We start from the raw sequence: 15,737 nt of genomic DNA, 5'->3' as shown, positions 1-15,737 counted from the left end.
CTGTATTTTAAACATGACATTTAAATGTATCTCCTGCATCCTTTCATTTTGCAACATGTACTGTGTGTCTTTGGAACACTTTGTGTTGGCTCGTCTAACTGCTCATCCAACATCTGAGCTGCCCGGTTTGACCTTTGTACTTAACATCTTCATCTCAACGCCAGTTTGTGATGCAGACCTTCAGTTAAATATTGAAGTTGAGATAATCCTGATAACATCATTGGGGTTACTTTTTAGACTTCTCCAGAGGCAGAGCTCCAGGACCGATGTTTTGGAACTGGGAACCCAAAATGTGCATTACGTTTTAGTGAAGCCGTAAAACTGTAAAACCTCTAGTGCAAAATACACAAGAAACAAATATACATTACGTGGTGGCAATAACAATATAACTATCTTCTCATATAAGGCTTCTCTTAGCATGTGAAGGTTGCTGGTAGATTTTATCGTGGCCGCTGGCTAACTGAGCTAGTTTGCAGTGATCCCAAGCAGGCGTTACTGCCCTGAGAGAGAGTTCTGCTGAGTGTCTCCCCGAGCAGGCCATGCTGGAGACAGTGGTGGAGTCCAGAGCAAGAGGGAGCATTTTTTGTTGATCAGGAAAGCTGGGTCTATGTGCTGAATAAAGAGCTTATGTCCCTCTCCTTCAGGTGGACCACCATGGGGAGGACTTATTTTGGAAAAAAATATGTATGGTAGTCAATGGCAAGAGACAGCAATTGTTTTAATTGTGCCCTGAAATACACACATAATGTTGGTCAATTTACAAGAACATTTTGCAAGTCAAGAGAGTTGCAGTTTGTTGTAAAACGGTATAAAAAAGTACAAGACTGTGAAATCTCCATCTGGAGGATCTTATCACACTAATGCATGTTACTAACTCGACTACTTTCCTCTCTCGTACTTTTATACTGTCTCGTCCCTCTCCTCTCTCCTTCTATCACTTTCTGTAGGTGTTTCAGCCTCCAGAGCTGTGGGGTCTGGATCTGTGGTTGCAAGTCGCCTACGGCCCCTATTTTCCTGCTCGACACCCGCTGACTGTTCTTCTTATTATTAATATTTCTATCATTATTAGCACTATTATTCATATTCATAGATGTCCACTACCACCATTACTATTGTTTTACGTTTCTATATGGATTTTGCCTTTGGCTTTGTTTTCTCTCTCTCTCTCTCTCTCTCCCTCCCCCCAACCGATTGAGTCTGATGGCCGCCTGAGTCTAGGTTTTCCTTGCCAATGTCGGCATGTACTTGCTCATAGTGGGAGTAGTTGGGCTTCTGTAGATAATTAAAAAGAGCACTGTCTAGACCTATCTATATGAAAAGTCCAATGAGATAACTTCTGTTATGAACTGGCACTATATCTAAATAAATTGAAATTATCTGATTGACATTTACAACAGTTAAAATGATGAATGTTTAAAATATCGAGACAGAAAACCTGCCTTAGCCAATAGTGCCGCTTGTATTTTAATTACATGCCCTCTGAAACCCCACAAAGAGACAAAGAAAGAAAAAACTAAAAAGTTTTGGTGATCTGATAATTAACTCCAATGTATTGTACAAATATAAAACTTCTTAGTTTGGGATTTCTTTACATATATCATTCTACATTCTACACATTTAAAAGTAAACACAAAGTTCTTCACCTTTTTCAAATGTGGTGTCTTATACATGTCGATAATCACTGTAAAGGGTACATTTTCTATACGAGCAACCCTTTTAGGCAAGTCAGTAAACACACTGTCTCAGTGTGTAAGGGTTGCCCAGTTACTGAAGTGTCTTCTGGAGGAACTCAACCAGTAGATGATGAGGAAAACCAAAATCCATCTGAATCACCGTAAAGCCCTGCAGCAAAGAGAGGGGAAGACAGAAGCAATGGGACTAAGAAATACAACACAAACAGGGGCACAAGACAAAATGACGTGAACATGAACACTCACGTTCTGAGGAAGCACCTCTGGGTTGAAGATGTCAAATAAGTTTGTTCCTTGTTTGTCCAACACCCTAGTTACCTCAATCTCAAGAACTGCAACACATGCCACAAAAGTATCAAAGAAAACCACATTACACTATAGTAACAGCCTTATATTTGTGTGGTATGTTTTATGATTTTTATCCATTTAAGACATTCTAGGAGAATACTTAATGATTGTGGCGACAATGGGTTGAGGTTTAAGCAAAGTTGCACTTTATTACGTGTACTTCTCTGTCTCTTACCAGACAAGACCTTGGGAATGCCGATCTTCTCCACAGCTTCTCTTATGAACTCCAGTTGGGTCTCATCTAGCTGCTGGAAACAGAGGGAGAGGTGACTGTCCAATCAAACATTAAAACATCTGCATCATTTTAACAAGCGACATGGACTAAACTAATTTACATGGGAGGGACTTATTTTTGTGTCCTCTTGCAAACCTTGTGTTTTCTAACTGATTACTAATTGGTATCAGAAGAATTAATATCATATAATGTGTGTAATTATTAACTGTAGACATAACAGACATCTACTCTGTAAATGTGGTCATGGTCAGTTTGTGTAGGGCATATTGCTTTTATTTTGAAGGATGCAGAGCAGGAAGTCTTACTGATGTTGATGCTGACAAATACTTCTCAGGGCACAAATTGTTTCAGGAAAGGCTAATGGTAAAGCTTTGTAAGAGAACGCACATTTTTGAGAGAAAGCAAGAGTCTTTTTCATCTCCCATCTAAAATATTTTCCACCATGTTCTGGGTCTCTGTAGCTGTATAACAGCTTCAAATGCATTTAAATTTAAATATATAGTATAGTTTTACTGTAGTATTTTCCTCAACAAGAATCAGGTCAAAAAACCTTACCGGTTGGTCTTGTAAGGGCAGCTTAGCTTGGAATACATCAATCCTAGAGAGGGAGGAGGATCACCATCATACAGCAAGCACAGGACATGGACTAAGAAGAAGTTTACTTTTTGGAAACACTAAAAAGAATAGTAGTAATAGAGACAGGGGCTGACAGGCTGAGACACATTATGGCACAGAGAGACAAGGTGAGCAAACATGTGCTGGAAACTGTAGCTTACAAGCTATAGACAGACAGAATTTCATTGCAAGTGGTCACACCAGGATCTAAATTGACAAAAATGACATTTTGGTCATTGGGTCAAGCTGTTCAAGCAGTGCACCTTTCGCTGATGGATGTTTGCTTGGTCAGCTTGGTTTGTTAAATTAAAAGAAGTAACGAAGAAAGGTAATGTGGATCGTTCAAAATTTGAACTGTTTGTGTTGTGTAGCAGGCTGCTGTCTGGCTGTCGGTGTCAATATGTTTTAGTCAAGCGGGAAGCTTCCGGTCAGAGAACTTAGGCCAACGCGGAAGTCATTTAAACCTGCATTCTATCGAATGGCCAGCAGGGGGCGACTCTTTGATTGCAAAAAGAAGTCCGTTTCCGTTAGAAATAATGGTAATGAGGCTACTTCTCAGCTGATTTATTACCTCAGTAAACACTTTCCTAATGCGTTTATGGTCTCAGTCGCTAGTTACAGGTCTTCTTCAACACAACATGATGTTCATTTAGTAAATTATGGTCCTGTTGAGAGGAAAATAGAGCATAAAGCAGAGTATGCTTCAGGGCGGGATTATCTGTGATTGACAAGTCATTACCATGGCAACCTGTCAATCCGGCTAGAGTGACTCCTACCCACGGCACTGTGTAAATTTACCAGCACTGTTGAAAGAGCTTATTAGAAAATCACTAAGGAAACCCTAAGTGGCCATCGATTCAATTTTTTTTTTTACTCCGTTTTCCCCTCACTTTCTCTGGTGAGTACATTTAGTTTTAAGAAGATTGATCGCCAGACAAAATTGTCAGCCCTGTTAAAATGACAGTTAACATGAATTACAGATGCACCTAGCTGAGCAAACTAGCTAGCTCCCCACACTGCCGTAACCAACGGGTTGACGTCACGATGACTACGTCCACTTCTTAGATACAGTCTATGGTTTCAATTGAAATACTGTAACTTTCCAAAACTGACATTCAGACAATCAGGTCCCCTTTACACAGAGACGGACCACATGTGTGGCAGTAAGGAAGTTAACAGTTTTTTAGCTCTCTTTTTTCCATTCTTCTTTACTCACCTAATTCTGTCACCTTTCCTGTGCACAACCAAGTGCTTCACCCCACCTTCAAGAGCCATTCGGAAGAACAACACCTTTGCCTTCAGACAGGACGTACAGTCCTCCCCAAAAGTATTTACGGTAAGGCAAATAACTTTGTTTTTCTTGTTCACTGAAGACATTTGGGTTTAAGATCAAAAGAGGAGTATGAGACAAGAGTTCATAATTTCAGCTCTCATTTCCTGGTATTCACATCTAGACATGTGAAACAACTCAGGACATATCACCCTTTGTTTGAACCCTTCCATTTTTCAAGTGAGCAAAACTATTGGAACATGTGACTGCCAGATGTTTCTTGTTGCCCAGGTGTTGCCTTTTAGGTTGATTGTCCAAACATGACTAGTCTAAGTTTTCATCCTCGGTTCAAACCTATAAAGACTGCATTTCCTGTTAAAGAGGATAAACCAACATGAAGACCAGAGAGCTGTCTATGGGAGAAAAGCAAGCCACTGTCAAGCTGAGAAAAGAAGGAAAATCGAGCAGAGCCATTGGACAAACATTGGGCAGAGCAAGCACAACAATTTGGAACGTCCTGAAAAAGAAAGAAACTACTGGTGTACTGAGCAACAGACGTCCAACAGGTCGGCCAAGGAAAAAAACTGTAGTTGATGACAGAAATATCATGAGAGCTGTGAAGAAAACCCCCAAAACATCAGTAAGTGACATCAGCAGCCTCCACAGTGCAGGGTGAAGGTATCACAATCCACTGTTGGAAGAAGACTCAGAGAGCAGAAATCTAGAGGCCACACCACAAGATGCAAACCACTCATCAGCAGGAAGAATCGCAAGGCCAGACTGAAATTTACAAAGAAGTACAGAGATGAGCCGCAAAAGTTCTGCAACACAATCTGATGGACTGATGAGACCAAGATGAATCTCTAGCAAAGTGCTGGAAAGGCCAAAGTGTGGAGAAAGAAAGGAACTGCTTCTGATCCGAAGCACACAAGCTCATCTGTGAAGCATGGTGGAGGTCATGTCGTGGCTTGGGCGTGCATGGCTGCTTCTGGAACAGGCTCATTAATATTTATTGATGATGGAACTGATGATGGGAGCAGCAGAATGAATTCAGAAGTGGACAGAAACATTTTGTCTGCCAGTTTACAGAGAAATGCATTAAAACTAATGGGGAGGAAGTTTATCATGCAGCAGGACAATGACCCAAAGCACACTGCCAACAAAACAAAGGACTTCATCAGGGGAAAAAGTGGAAGGTTTTAGACTGACCAAGTCAATCAGCTGACCTGAACCTCATAGATCATGCATTTCACCTCCTTAAGAGGAGACTGAAGGGAGAAACACCCTGAAACAAACAAGAACTGAAAGAAGCTGTGCTAATAGCCTGGAATAGCATCACAAATGCAGACGGTGGTATGTCCTCAGTTGTTTAACACATCTAAATGTGAATACCAGAAAATGAGAGCTGAAGTTCTGAACTCTTGTCTCATACTCATCTTTTGATCTTAAACCCAAATGTCTTCAGTGACCAACAAAAACAAAGGAATCTGCCGTACTATTCCAATACTTTTGGAGGGGACTGTAGGACATGCTACAGCATGAAGTGGTTTGTTTTGAGCATACTGACACCTTTAGTGTGACCATCTGCCTATGTTCTCCATCCAGCTTTATAAGTGCAGTCCATTTAGCGTTTACCGTTTACTTTAACGCAGAACCAACGGCTTTCTCACTGATTATTGCAAAGATAGGGCTGTCGGGAAACCAAAGACTTTAAATTAGATCATGTATGCTGAATTTAACATGTTGCAGCCTGAACTCTGCAGGCAGATCAAGATAAGTAAGTCTTAAGCAGTAAAAATCAACAAGGAAGGTCTTACTTTGATGTGTTACTGTGCAGAAAGAGTTTCTTGTCAGCATAGGAAGCTGTGACATCCATGGCCACATCCTGGACATGAAAAACAAAAAAGTAACATTACTCAAACACTTTTCCTCACAAAGTCTTAACAGCATCATATTTTCACCGCTTAAAAATGCCTCAGGCATCAATAGCCACTTTCACCTTGTGGATCATGAGGTACAGCTAGTGATGTCACGCTTCAAGCAGACAAGTCAACACAGGATCGACCTTTCAAAGCATAACTATCATGCTAAGATATACCCAGTGTGACCACCATAATGGGGACTTGTTTTGTTGCACTCGCATCAGAGAGGTACTGTGCTAGTTTGTAATATGAGATGTGCGTCAATCTGCCTCAGTATTTGAAAGTAGAGCTGTAGACTGTGGTTAGTATATTTGAGATCGCTTGTATTCTGAATTCTGAATCGTGATATTTTCTTGCCATACAAATGCAATACCAAGGGTTTCCTGGCAAATGTTTCAAATGCACAATCTGTGTGTACATCAGATATGTTAATGACACTCTAAGTACGTCGGTCTGCTTGTCCACCGTTTCCATCTTGTAAAAAGGAACAACAAAAGAAAAGTAAAATTATGATAAAGTTATATTCATGCATACATGCATTATAAATCTTAATGGACAAGATGCACATTGAATATTATCCTTTACACCAGTGGTGCCCAACTTTCTTTCCTGATGTGTACCCAAATCAAATAAGATCAAGTGACCCTGCATTTTCCAAATGTGGTCATTTCAATTGTAAACTGCTTTGAACTATTTCAACCATTAATCCATTACTTTAAGATTATTATTTCAACTGTTTATCTATTGCTTTAAGCAATTTATTAAATAGTTCATCCATTGCAGCTATTTAGCTATTTTATCTGTTTATCCATTGCTCTAAACTAACTGTTTCAACTGTTTTCCATTTGCTTTGAATTGATTTTGAACAGTGTATCCATTACGTTTAGCTAATGGTTATGACCTCTCTGGTTAGTGCGAGACGTGTCCTGTGCCATCAGCTTATTGTAAATGGTAGCTTACTGGTTATTGTATTCCTACATTTACAATTTCCTATTTGAATAGAATACAAATTATTTAAAAGAAAATCAAATGAATGAGCTGCTCTACAATCGTTCCACTGCAGAAGCACCTCTTGGGGTCCAAGAATCCCTGGTTGGGAAGAACGTCCTTTGGTTAGTATGGGGAGCATTAAAACAGATCAACCCTGAACACATCAAATGTTCTGTTCTTAAACTTTCTACCAGATGGCTGAAACTGTCTTGTCACAAAATAAACAGCGAAATACCGTTTGAAACAAGAGCGTTGGTGTGCCTTGACCCCCGCAGTGCAGCTGCCCAGAGGCCTTCGCCGAGACGGCCGTACCTGAGGTGGAGGTGTTTAGGTGGGGAGCAGATGAGCTCCAGACCCTTAGTTCTGGAAAACCTGATTCCAGACACTACACATACACATACACACACGCAAATAATATGCATCACCTGACAAAAATGTATATGTTTGCATTTGTTAGTGTGCTGGTATGAGGAAGATTTTCAACATTACCTTTCTAAAGAAATCAGGCATTGCACTGGAGAGATTTGTCTTGAAAAGTTCCTGAAATCACATTAATCAATAGAATGGAAGACCCAACAAGAGATTAAACAGCAACACATTTAAAATTTAAACATGTGTGCCCACCTCGTCCTTCAAACCCATTTAAAAACACCTGTTGTGGTCTATCCTGTAAAAAAACTATTCATCCATAAAATCAGTGTCGGGTGGAGCTGGGGGTCAGAGAGGCAGTGCAGCAGCAGGCTGGTTGCATTTACAGTGTTAAAAGCAGAAGAAAAGTCCATGAATAAATTTTCTTGTGTGTGGATGTGCCGTGTTTAGCTGTTTAGTGACAGTGTCTAAAAGTGTGAGACTTGCATCATAGACAAACTGAAGTGGCTCCTGTTTCTCTGACAGCATGATCGACAGGTGGTTGCACACAACTCTCTCCATACATTTAAACAGCACAGATGTCAAGGCCACTGGTCGGGAATCCTTCTGGTCTTTAGCAGGTGTCTTTTTGGGAAGAGGAATTATGGTGGATTCCTTCCACTGGTTGGGGACACAGACAAAATCTAGGAGGTGCTGGAACAGCCTTGTGAGAGCTAACCTAGCTGAGCAGAGAATTCTTTGGGCACCCTGCCTCTGAGCCTGTCAGGGCCAGTGGCCTTGTGTGGGTTGACTCTGCGTAGGATGAAGGTCACCAGCTGTTCACCAATAGTGAAGACTTTGAAGGGGGAGCTGGGGGTTGGGGAGGTCCAGGGTGATTGGAGTGCTGCCACTGTTGAACTGGGTAAAGAAACTGTTTACCTGCTCAGCAAAGGACGTGGGATCTGAGCAGCCATCCAGTGCAGGTTTTAGGGGCTCTGCCCATCATGATGTTTAAGCCCCTGCCACGCATCCCCCACATTTCTAGTGGTTAGTTTCTGCTCCACCTTGTGCTTGCAGTGGATCTCAGCTAGCTTGGCCTTCCTCCTGAACGCTTTCTCCAGCGCTCTCACCCTGAGCTTGTCTCCTAGCAAAAAAGCTTTTTTCTTCAGGACCAGGCAGATTTTCATGCCCTTAGTAACCTATTTTTTGTTAATTGGGTGAATAGTTATTTGCTTTGTGGGAGAGACAGTAGCCTCACAGAATAAAATATTAATAAATAATAAAATATAATAAAAAGAGGTAAGTAAGTGAAATTGGGGGTCATCACCACAGTCATTATAAAACAGGTCCCAGTGTGTCAGTTTAAAGCACCCCCTCAAGGTTTCAGTTGGGTCTTTCTTACGAACTCTGATGGATTTGTTTTTAAGTTGTGACCTATACCTTGGCAGTAATAAGATGACATTGTGGTCAGAGCCCTCCACTTGGATGTTCTGCAGGCCATATTGTACTTACAGCGAGGTCTGCTCCGGAGATATTGAGTTGCAAACGGCCGTCTTTGTGGACTGCAGTCAGCAAGGGGTTAAAGACCTGGTCTGGGGTTAAACACAAGTTATAGCTGTACCGCACACAATTTTAAGTACCGATACACCTCTAAATCACAAAGCAGGAGGTGACTCTTGAGAGCTGAGACACTGAACTGCCCTGCTGCTAATGAGCTGCTGCTCTTTAGTTACGGTACTGGAGCAAACAGCAATCTAAATTTGGCATTTGAGAAATGATCTGAAATCAGTCAATATGTCACTGTCATGTGAACATATTCAAGTTGCCATGTAATTTTTGTTTTCTTGCTCTCCAAATATAGGTGCACATGTCACCTATGGTATGCATAAGGTCAGGGAAAGATTGTGGTCAGGGCAACTAAAACAGTTGAAGGGTAGGAAAAGATTTTATAAATGGTTAATAAAAGTGCAAACGTTAATTGCAGGTCTGAGATGGAAAATGCTAAGTCTCTCATGAAAGTCCAAACACCAAATGTCCATCACTTTGTGGATTGGCATCTAAATAGGAACTGCTTCATGTCTAGAGAAATTTAACAATTTAATTCCTAACTACTGACCTGACATCCAGAAGTAGAGCATTTTGTTCTCCGTCAGGTGACTGGGGTGGAAACCAGAGTCAGTGATGACAGAGAAAGTGTCGTTGTAGTTGGTCAGCCCCTGGAAGATTCACACAAAAGAAAAGTGGAGAGATGAACGGAGAAACAGCAATAAGAGCTTTTACACCTCAAACAAATATATTCTTTTCTAAATGTACACTCATTGGATATTTTCTTTGGATATTCTGTGTTACAGCCCAGTCTCCCATAAACTACTGTGTATCAATGGTGAAAATGCCTCCGTAAGTATTATAATCGCTAATAAACACAGCCGATATGGTTGTGTTTTCGACTCTATATACAGGTATGATTTACCTTGTGGTATGATTCTATGTAGTTAGCAGTGATTACAGGAGCAGCAGCTACACTGATGTCCACCCTGATGTCTCCATCACTGAGGAACTGCTCTGTAAATGCACATGTGCGCACACACACCTTTATAAACACCCCAGATAAAAATATGAACACTTGTACATACCAGATCAATATTTGTTTTTAACACAAATGGTCAAATATATGGACCTAACACAGATCCACACCAAAGGAATGTGCTTTCTAATACACACACACACACACACACACACACACACACACACACCTGCTGTGTCTTGTATGAAGTCAGCCAGTACGTTTGCCGCCTTGTTGATCTCCTTACAAATCTGTGTTTGAGAGCACATCATTGCTACAGTATTGCCTTTATTCTGACTATAAGAAGACATGAACACGCCAACAATCAGTTTGGCCGTGGTCCTGGTTAGTTCTGTCTCTCTCGCCCTCACCTGTCCCTTTATGGCCAGTTTGACGGTGAAGATGATGAAGTCGGTGAAAAGCTTCTTCAGCCAGTTCGGTCTGAACAACAACAGCAAACACACATGAGCACTGTCAGACACTGTTATTATATAATGCAGATTCTTCTGTTCTTGTTGGTTGACAGTGCATCAGGGTTCAGGTTTTTAACTTACTCTTTGTCGCCCTGCAGATGCAGACGGAGCTTGTGAAAATTCAGATAGCAGTCTGACGTGTCTGCCGCTACCTTTCCTTTTCCGCAGTCTGACCAGACAGAGATAACAGAGAACAGCTGACATGAAAGGCAGTTAGTTGGTATCTGTCTTTATTATTCAGTGCTTAAATTAGCATAAAAAGGTTCCAGTACACTGAACCAGCAGTTGCACTGAATAATCATGTAAAAAGTACAAGTAGTGAGGAAGCATTTTGGATTTGACACCATAGACTGAAAAATCATGGATAAACATAAGACTGTTTGCTGACTTTTACAAATGCATGATGCCATGGCAGCAAATCTGAAGCCACCAGTTAGCTTCTCTGAGGCAGCAGAGGTAATGTGAAGTACATCATGGTTTATGATTAGACTATATAGGAGATAAGGATATGCAATATAAAGTCTGGGAACTCATAGTACATACTGGCTTAATTCACTGCTTTTACTGCAGTTTCTATCAAGGCTCACTCCCTGTGTACGCATACAAAATAGTGTACTTACAAAGTCTGGGGTTGATTCCAAGATCAATCTGAGACTCAATTTCAAAGTCAATTGACTGTGTAAGGGAGACGCTAGATGACAAAAGAAAAAGGGAATATAAATGGCAAATAAATACAAATCAATGTACTATTGGCTCCTGGGAGAGTTTTTCGGTATAAAAAAGATGATGTCACCATGGCTGAAAGTACGGTAACCTACAGAAAGCTTAATCAACAGGAAATCAAAAAAAGAGGAATTACTCCCCTCACTGACATGTGATCTGTGGTAAATGTGATGCCTGAAGACAAAACCACAGAGTGTACTGAACTGAGCGAGGGTGATTTTTGTTGCACATAAATTCAACTTTTGTCTCGCCTTGTATTTTAGCTTGTAATAAGATCCGTACAGAGGAAACCACCGCCTTGATGAACACTTATTTTTACCTGGCGGTGTAAGATTTCCTGAGGGACAAAATTCAAAGTCCATCTGTCTGTTAAATATTGCTGCAAAATCAATTCATTCCGCTGGAATCAATGCGATTAGCGGATTCACTCACGAGAGTTAATCCAATTATACTTTACAACCCACAAATCAGTGCCGTTGACCAATAGCAAGCGGTCTTGAAAGTGCTGACTTTTGAACCGAGAGTCCAAACTTGAGGAAGCTATCAGAGCTTATTAGCTGTGTGACTATTGTGTAACTATTAACTGCTCAATAAAAGAGGAATGGTTTTGTTGACCAATAGTTGGTACATCGTCTTTTGTTCCAAATTCTGTCATTTCTTTAAAGCAACATTATGTAAGATTTGGTGTGATTTGGCGCCCCTTCTGATCCGTCGTAAATAAGGACTAGCTATACACCTGCATTTGTTACGATTAAATTACTTATGATTAAACAGATCAGCCATTCACCCTATTACAAGTAAGTGTACCATCAAAATCATTGTGAAGCTGTTATTTTAAGATAAAATTATTAAATAATGTTGCTTTAATAAACAGCGTGAACATATTGTCCCATTAGTGACAGAGGTATCTCGCTTGCTAACTGACAGTTAGCAGCTAGCAGTTTGCACGTTAGTTAGCACCAAGAGCTTAATTTGCAACGAAAATCTGGATTGATTGAACTTTTATATATAATGAGAACAAAAAAGCCAGAGGGTAGTAAATGGCACAGTGCAGAGAAATTAGAAAGGATATCTGGAAGTTAGCAGTTAGCTCATCTGGTTACACGTGTTTACCAACAAGCCCTGGGAGAATCCCATACGCTATGAGGCATCTAGAATAAACTCTACGTGCAGATAACTTGGTGCTATGTAGAGAATTTCACAACCACCTAAAACCACAATGGAACTAAGTGTTTTAAATATGATTATCTTGCTGTGTGTTGCATGTGCTTTTCTTTCGCTGGCCTTGTTCTGAGAGAAGCAGTGAATGATGTGATGTTGATGGTCACACACACTCACAGCCAGCTGCCGTATCCATACTGGATGGTCCCTTTAAAGACAGCGGACACGTTGCTTATTTCCATGCCGATGCCTTCTCCTGGACGCAGTTCAAATTCACTCCGACCAATCGACAGGTTGTGAATCTCCAAACTGGCCAATAAAGAAACATTACATGATTTTATGACACTTTGTGTGCATGTGCGTATAAGTGTGTGTGTGTGTGTGTGTGTGTGTGTGTGTGCGCGTGTGTCATCTTACTTGTCCAGGCCATATATGACTTTGCCTACAAAGAGCAGGGATTTCTCTCCCTTCAAACCTGGATATCTGGCATGTTGGAACGCTGCCTCAATCACTTTAGTTGTTTTCTCATTCACTGCCAGCAGCACACAAACATTGGTCAAAGACACTCAAACAAAGGTACATGTCAGGTGGGGAAACATAAACACTTAACACATTCATGTACAAATGAAAAGCTAAAATGAAATAAGGGAAACAAGTTTACTCACTATAATACAAAAAAATCTTATATAAATGATAGCATTACCACCCTAACCCTTGAAACCATGCCTGGCAGACTGGCAGTCCACCACTAATTACCAGTGGTGTGAAATCCATCTTGAAATCCTTTTCACAGCAATTACTAGGTAGGTTGTTTCGCAAAAGGATGAATGGTTCAACTGATTGAACTGATAAATGAAGCAAGTCTTTGGAGATAAATAAGAAAAACGGGGTAAAAGTGCCACTCACACACAACAGCTGCAGGGTAGGTGAGGCGACACACAGCTCCGGTGAATCTGTAGGCCGAAGTGGGGTCCTGCAGGCAGGCGCGGGAAGCCCCAAACACAGAGAGGAGCAGCAGCAGGGGCAGTGGCGGTGGGAAAAAATCACAAGGCATCGTGCACGTTGATCTTTCACCTCTCTGAGAGTCGGCTGGGGTTTTTTTAACCCTGTGGACTGTTTGAATGGTTTCCTTCTGGTGCAACTGGCTCACTACACAGCAGAGCACTGTTACACAAGTTTAATCAGTTGACTACTGAAGGCCACGGAGCAGTATCTTATCCAATCTCACTTCAGTTTCAGAGCTTTTGAAATTCTTCCTTTAGGTCCCATTTAGATTCCAATTCCCATGAGCGGTGGCAAATACGCTCTCACACATGTGTGACCATGACTTTCCAGATTTCAGCCAGCCTCTGTGGACTTTCCTTTGTACCTGCTGAGAGAACCCTGCAGTCTACTAGCTGTGATCATTCCACTGTCAGGGAGGGCTCTATGTACTACAGCGATCTAGTGAAGACCCTGCCCTTCATCCAATCAGAGATGGACAACTTGTTTGATTCACATTTGAAGGAAGGACAAACACTGACTCAGGTTTGTCTTTTACACAAGGTCCCTTTAAAGTAAACTGGTCAAAGTACAATCTTTTCTGGTGATGACAGTGCTACAAAAGCTCAGCTTAGATACACAAACTTGTACATTTGATCTAATCAGATCAAACACTGAGCACAGAAATTTCATGCTAAAACAAAAGACATATGCATTTTCTCCACACATGGATCATGTTAAAGAAGCTAGCACGTGATAAAAGTAGCAAGTAGAGGACCAGATACGATAGCACTGAACAGTTCTGCATGTAGAAAGTGTCAGTTGGTAGATTTGTAGCCTTGCTGTTGCGACAACCACAGCCAGTATACATACCCCACAAAGATGCCTTTAAAATGAGCAGAAACACTAAATCCTCACAGTCTAAACAAAGCCCACATGCTGGAGACGAGCATGTACGAGTGATGGATCAGAAGCTGTTCTCTACATAACGCATCTAAACTTATTCTGCTTTCCCTGCTCTCAACAGGTGTAGAACGCCACTACATCCAGGTACACTTTCAGGTCCAGCTTTATCTGAACAAAGACTCTTTCAAGAAGTGCTGGCTCACGGGGGAAACTAGATACAGAAGCTGGCTGTAACATGAACTCTTCATTCCCTGGTGGGGATGTCTATTTGTTCTCCTCCCAGCGGAGTGAGTTTAGGTTGTCCTGAACTGAACAGGAAATGGGGAGGGAAGGGGAGCGTGATCTTTCAATAACACTTTCCCTCAAAAAACCCTGCCCTCGCACTCAAACAGCCCCTGCTTGTGCTCAGATTTGCTCTGCTGCGGCTCAAACTGTGTGCTCGCACTCAGATGTGTTGTCGCTTGCACAGTTGTCCTGCACTCCAACTTCAGCCCTTCTCCTCGCGCTCTTGAATCATCTGCTCTCAGATTTCTCCTCTGCTCTCTGGTTCATTGTGCAATAACCCTGCCAAAAATAGACTATTCAGCTGTAGTGTTGACCAGTGCCATAAACATCCACTTATCCCACCTTGATTTGTGTAACTCAGACTGCTGAATATTAACTTTGGCCGAACTTTAGAATGCATTTTTACAGAGTACAAAGCACAACTGGAAAACTTTGTATGTAGTGGTGCTAGTTCGCAAAAGTAAAACTAACGTGCTAAACTTACATGGCGGCGATGGTAAACCTGAGGCCTGTGCTACAAAGCTAGGTCACTGGCTTATCCAGGTAACTTCAGGAGTAACTTTGTGACTTTGGGTGTAACTTTCCTATTAACTTGTACTACTAAAGGCGGATGGGTTTGACCCAAGGTCTGCTGACTCTGTACTCAGAGTTAATGATAACTATTAGTACACCACTTGATAGACTTTTTAGATTTTATCCTGACTTGTTGCCATTGTTGCTTCCCACTGAGGCTGCAGCTGAAATTAAGTTATTCTTGAAATGAACATTAGTCATACACACAGCCCAACAGCCTCTAAGCCATTAAGGGAGTAGATCTTAACTCATTAATGGGTCAGTTGAGATATGATGTAGCCCACATGTATAACTGAATTATCTTAAATGTTTTCACATATTTAGATATTTAGAAAAATACGGAGCCAGGGGGTAATGATCCGAGATGAAGGTGGTACATTTACAAGAACTAAACTCAGAAATTATTTAAAAATATGGTGATAGTGCTCTAAAACAAGGAGTATTTCCTCATTGCAGAATCGAGTGTGAAGGATAATTTGCTATTCCACTGCGGGCGCGACACACAGCAAGCAGCAGCGCCTGTGGTGTGAAGCTTTATTGGTTATTACCCCTCTTTCTCCACTTTTTTTTTTAAACATACAATGTCCCTAATGGCCCTTTGTTTTACCTTTACATCTCAATCTTATTACAAATAAAAGTCAGTAAGACAAAAG

The 15,737-nt window shown here is 41.2% G+C and overlaps 1 protein-coding gene across 2 annotated transcripts; it reads right to left on the bottom strand.

Moving 5' to 3' along the window:
* Positions 1–699: 699 nt before the first annotated feature.
* LOC119893161 (cholesteryl ester transfer protein, plasma) lies at positions 700–13,974 on the bottom strand. Of its 2 annotated transcripts, none has more exons than XM_038705132.1 (17): positions 13,246–13,974; positions 12,757–12,871; positions 12,517–12,648; positions 11,076–11,146; positions 10,537–10,624; positions 10,354–10,423; positions 10,173–10,233; positions 9,890–9,981; positions 9,536–9,635; positions 8,932–9,011; positions 7,561–7,611; positions 7,307–7,456; positions 5,977–6,044; positions 2,830–2,872; positions 2,215–2,284; positions 1,938–2,023; positions 700–1,842 (listed from the first exon to the last, which is right to left on the bottom strand). In XM_038705132.1, exons 1-17 carry the CDS (start codon positions 13,391–13,393, stop codon positions 1,765–1,767), a joined length of 1,503 nt encoding a protein of 500 aa, XP_038561060.1. In that variant the 5' UTR covers positions 13,394–13,974; the 3' UTR covers positions 700–1,764. The 2 variants fall into 2 exon arrangements, with proteins under 2 accessions (XP_038561060.1, XP_038561059.1); XM_038705131.1 differs by having other exon boundaries at positions 2,215–2,287; positions 13,246–13,968.
* Between the last annotated feature and the right edge of the window lie 1,763 nt (positions 13,975–15,737).

This window comes from Micropterus salmoides, unplaced genomic scaffold (genome assembly GCF_014851395.1).
Source record: "Micropterus salmoides isolate LMB-PRFRI ecotype aquatic unplaced genomic scaffold, ASM1485139v1 Ms_hic_scaffold_8, whole genome shotgun sequence".
In the NCBI taxonomy this organism is placed as follows: domain Eukaryota; kingdom Metazoa; phylum Chordata; class Actinopteri; order Centrarchiformes; family Centrarchidae; genus Micropterus; species Micropterus salmoides.
The sequence above is the reverse complement of the archived record's forward strand: the minus strand, read 5'-3'. Positions and strand labels throughout refer to the sequence as shown.

Coding starts and splice junctions, on each gene's coding strand:
- LOC119893161 (XM_038705131.1), bottom strand. CDS start 13,393: ATGCCTTGTGATTTTTTCCCACCGCCACTGCCCCTGCTGCTGCTCCTC. Junction 2,873..5,976: donor CTGCACAGTAACACATCAAA/GTAAGACCTTCC, acceptor CTCCCTCTCTAG/GATTGATGTATTCCAAGCTA. Junction 2,024..2,214: donor CATTCCCAAGGTCTTGTCTG/GTAAGAGACAGA, acceptor CATGTGTTGCAG/TTCTTGAGATTGAGGTAACT.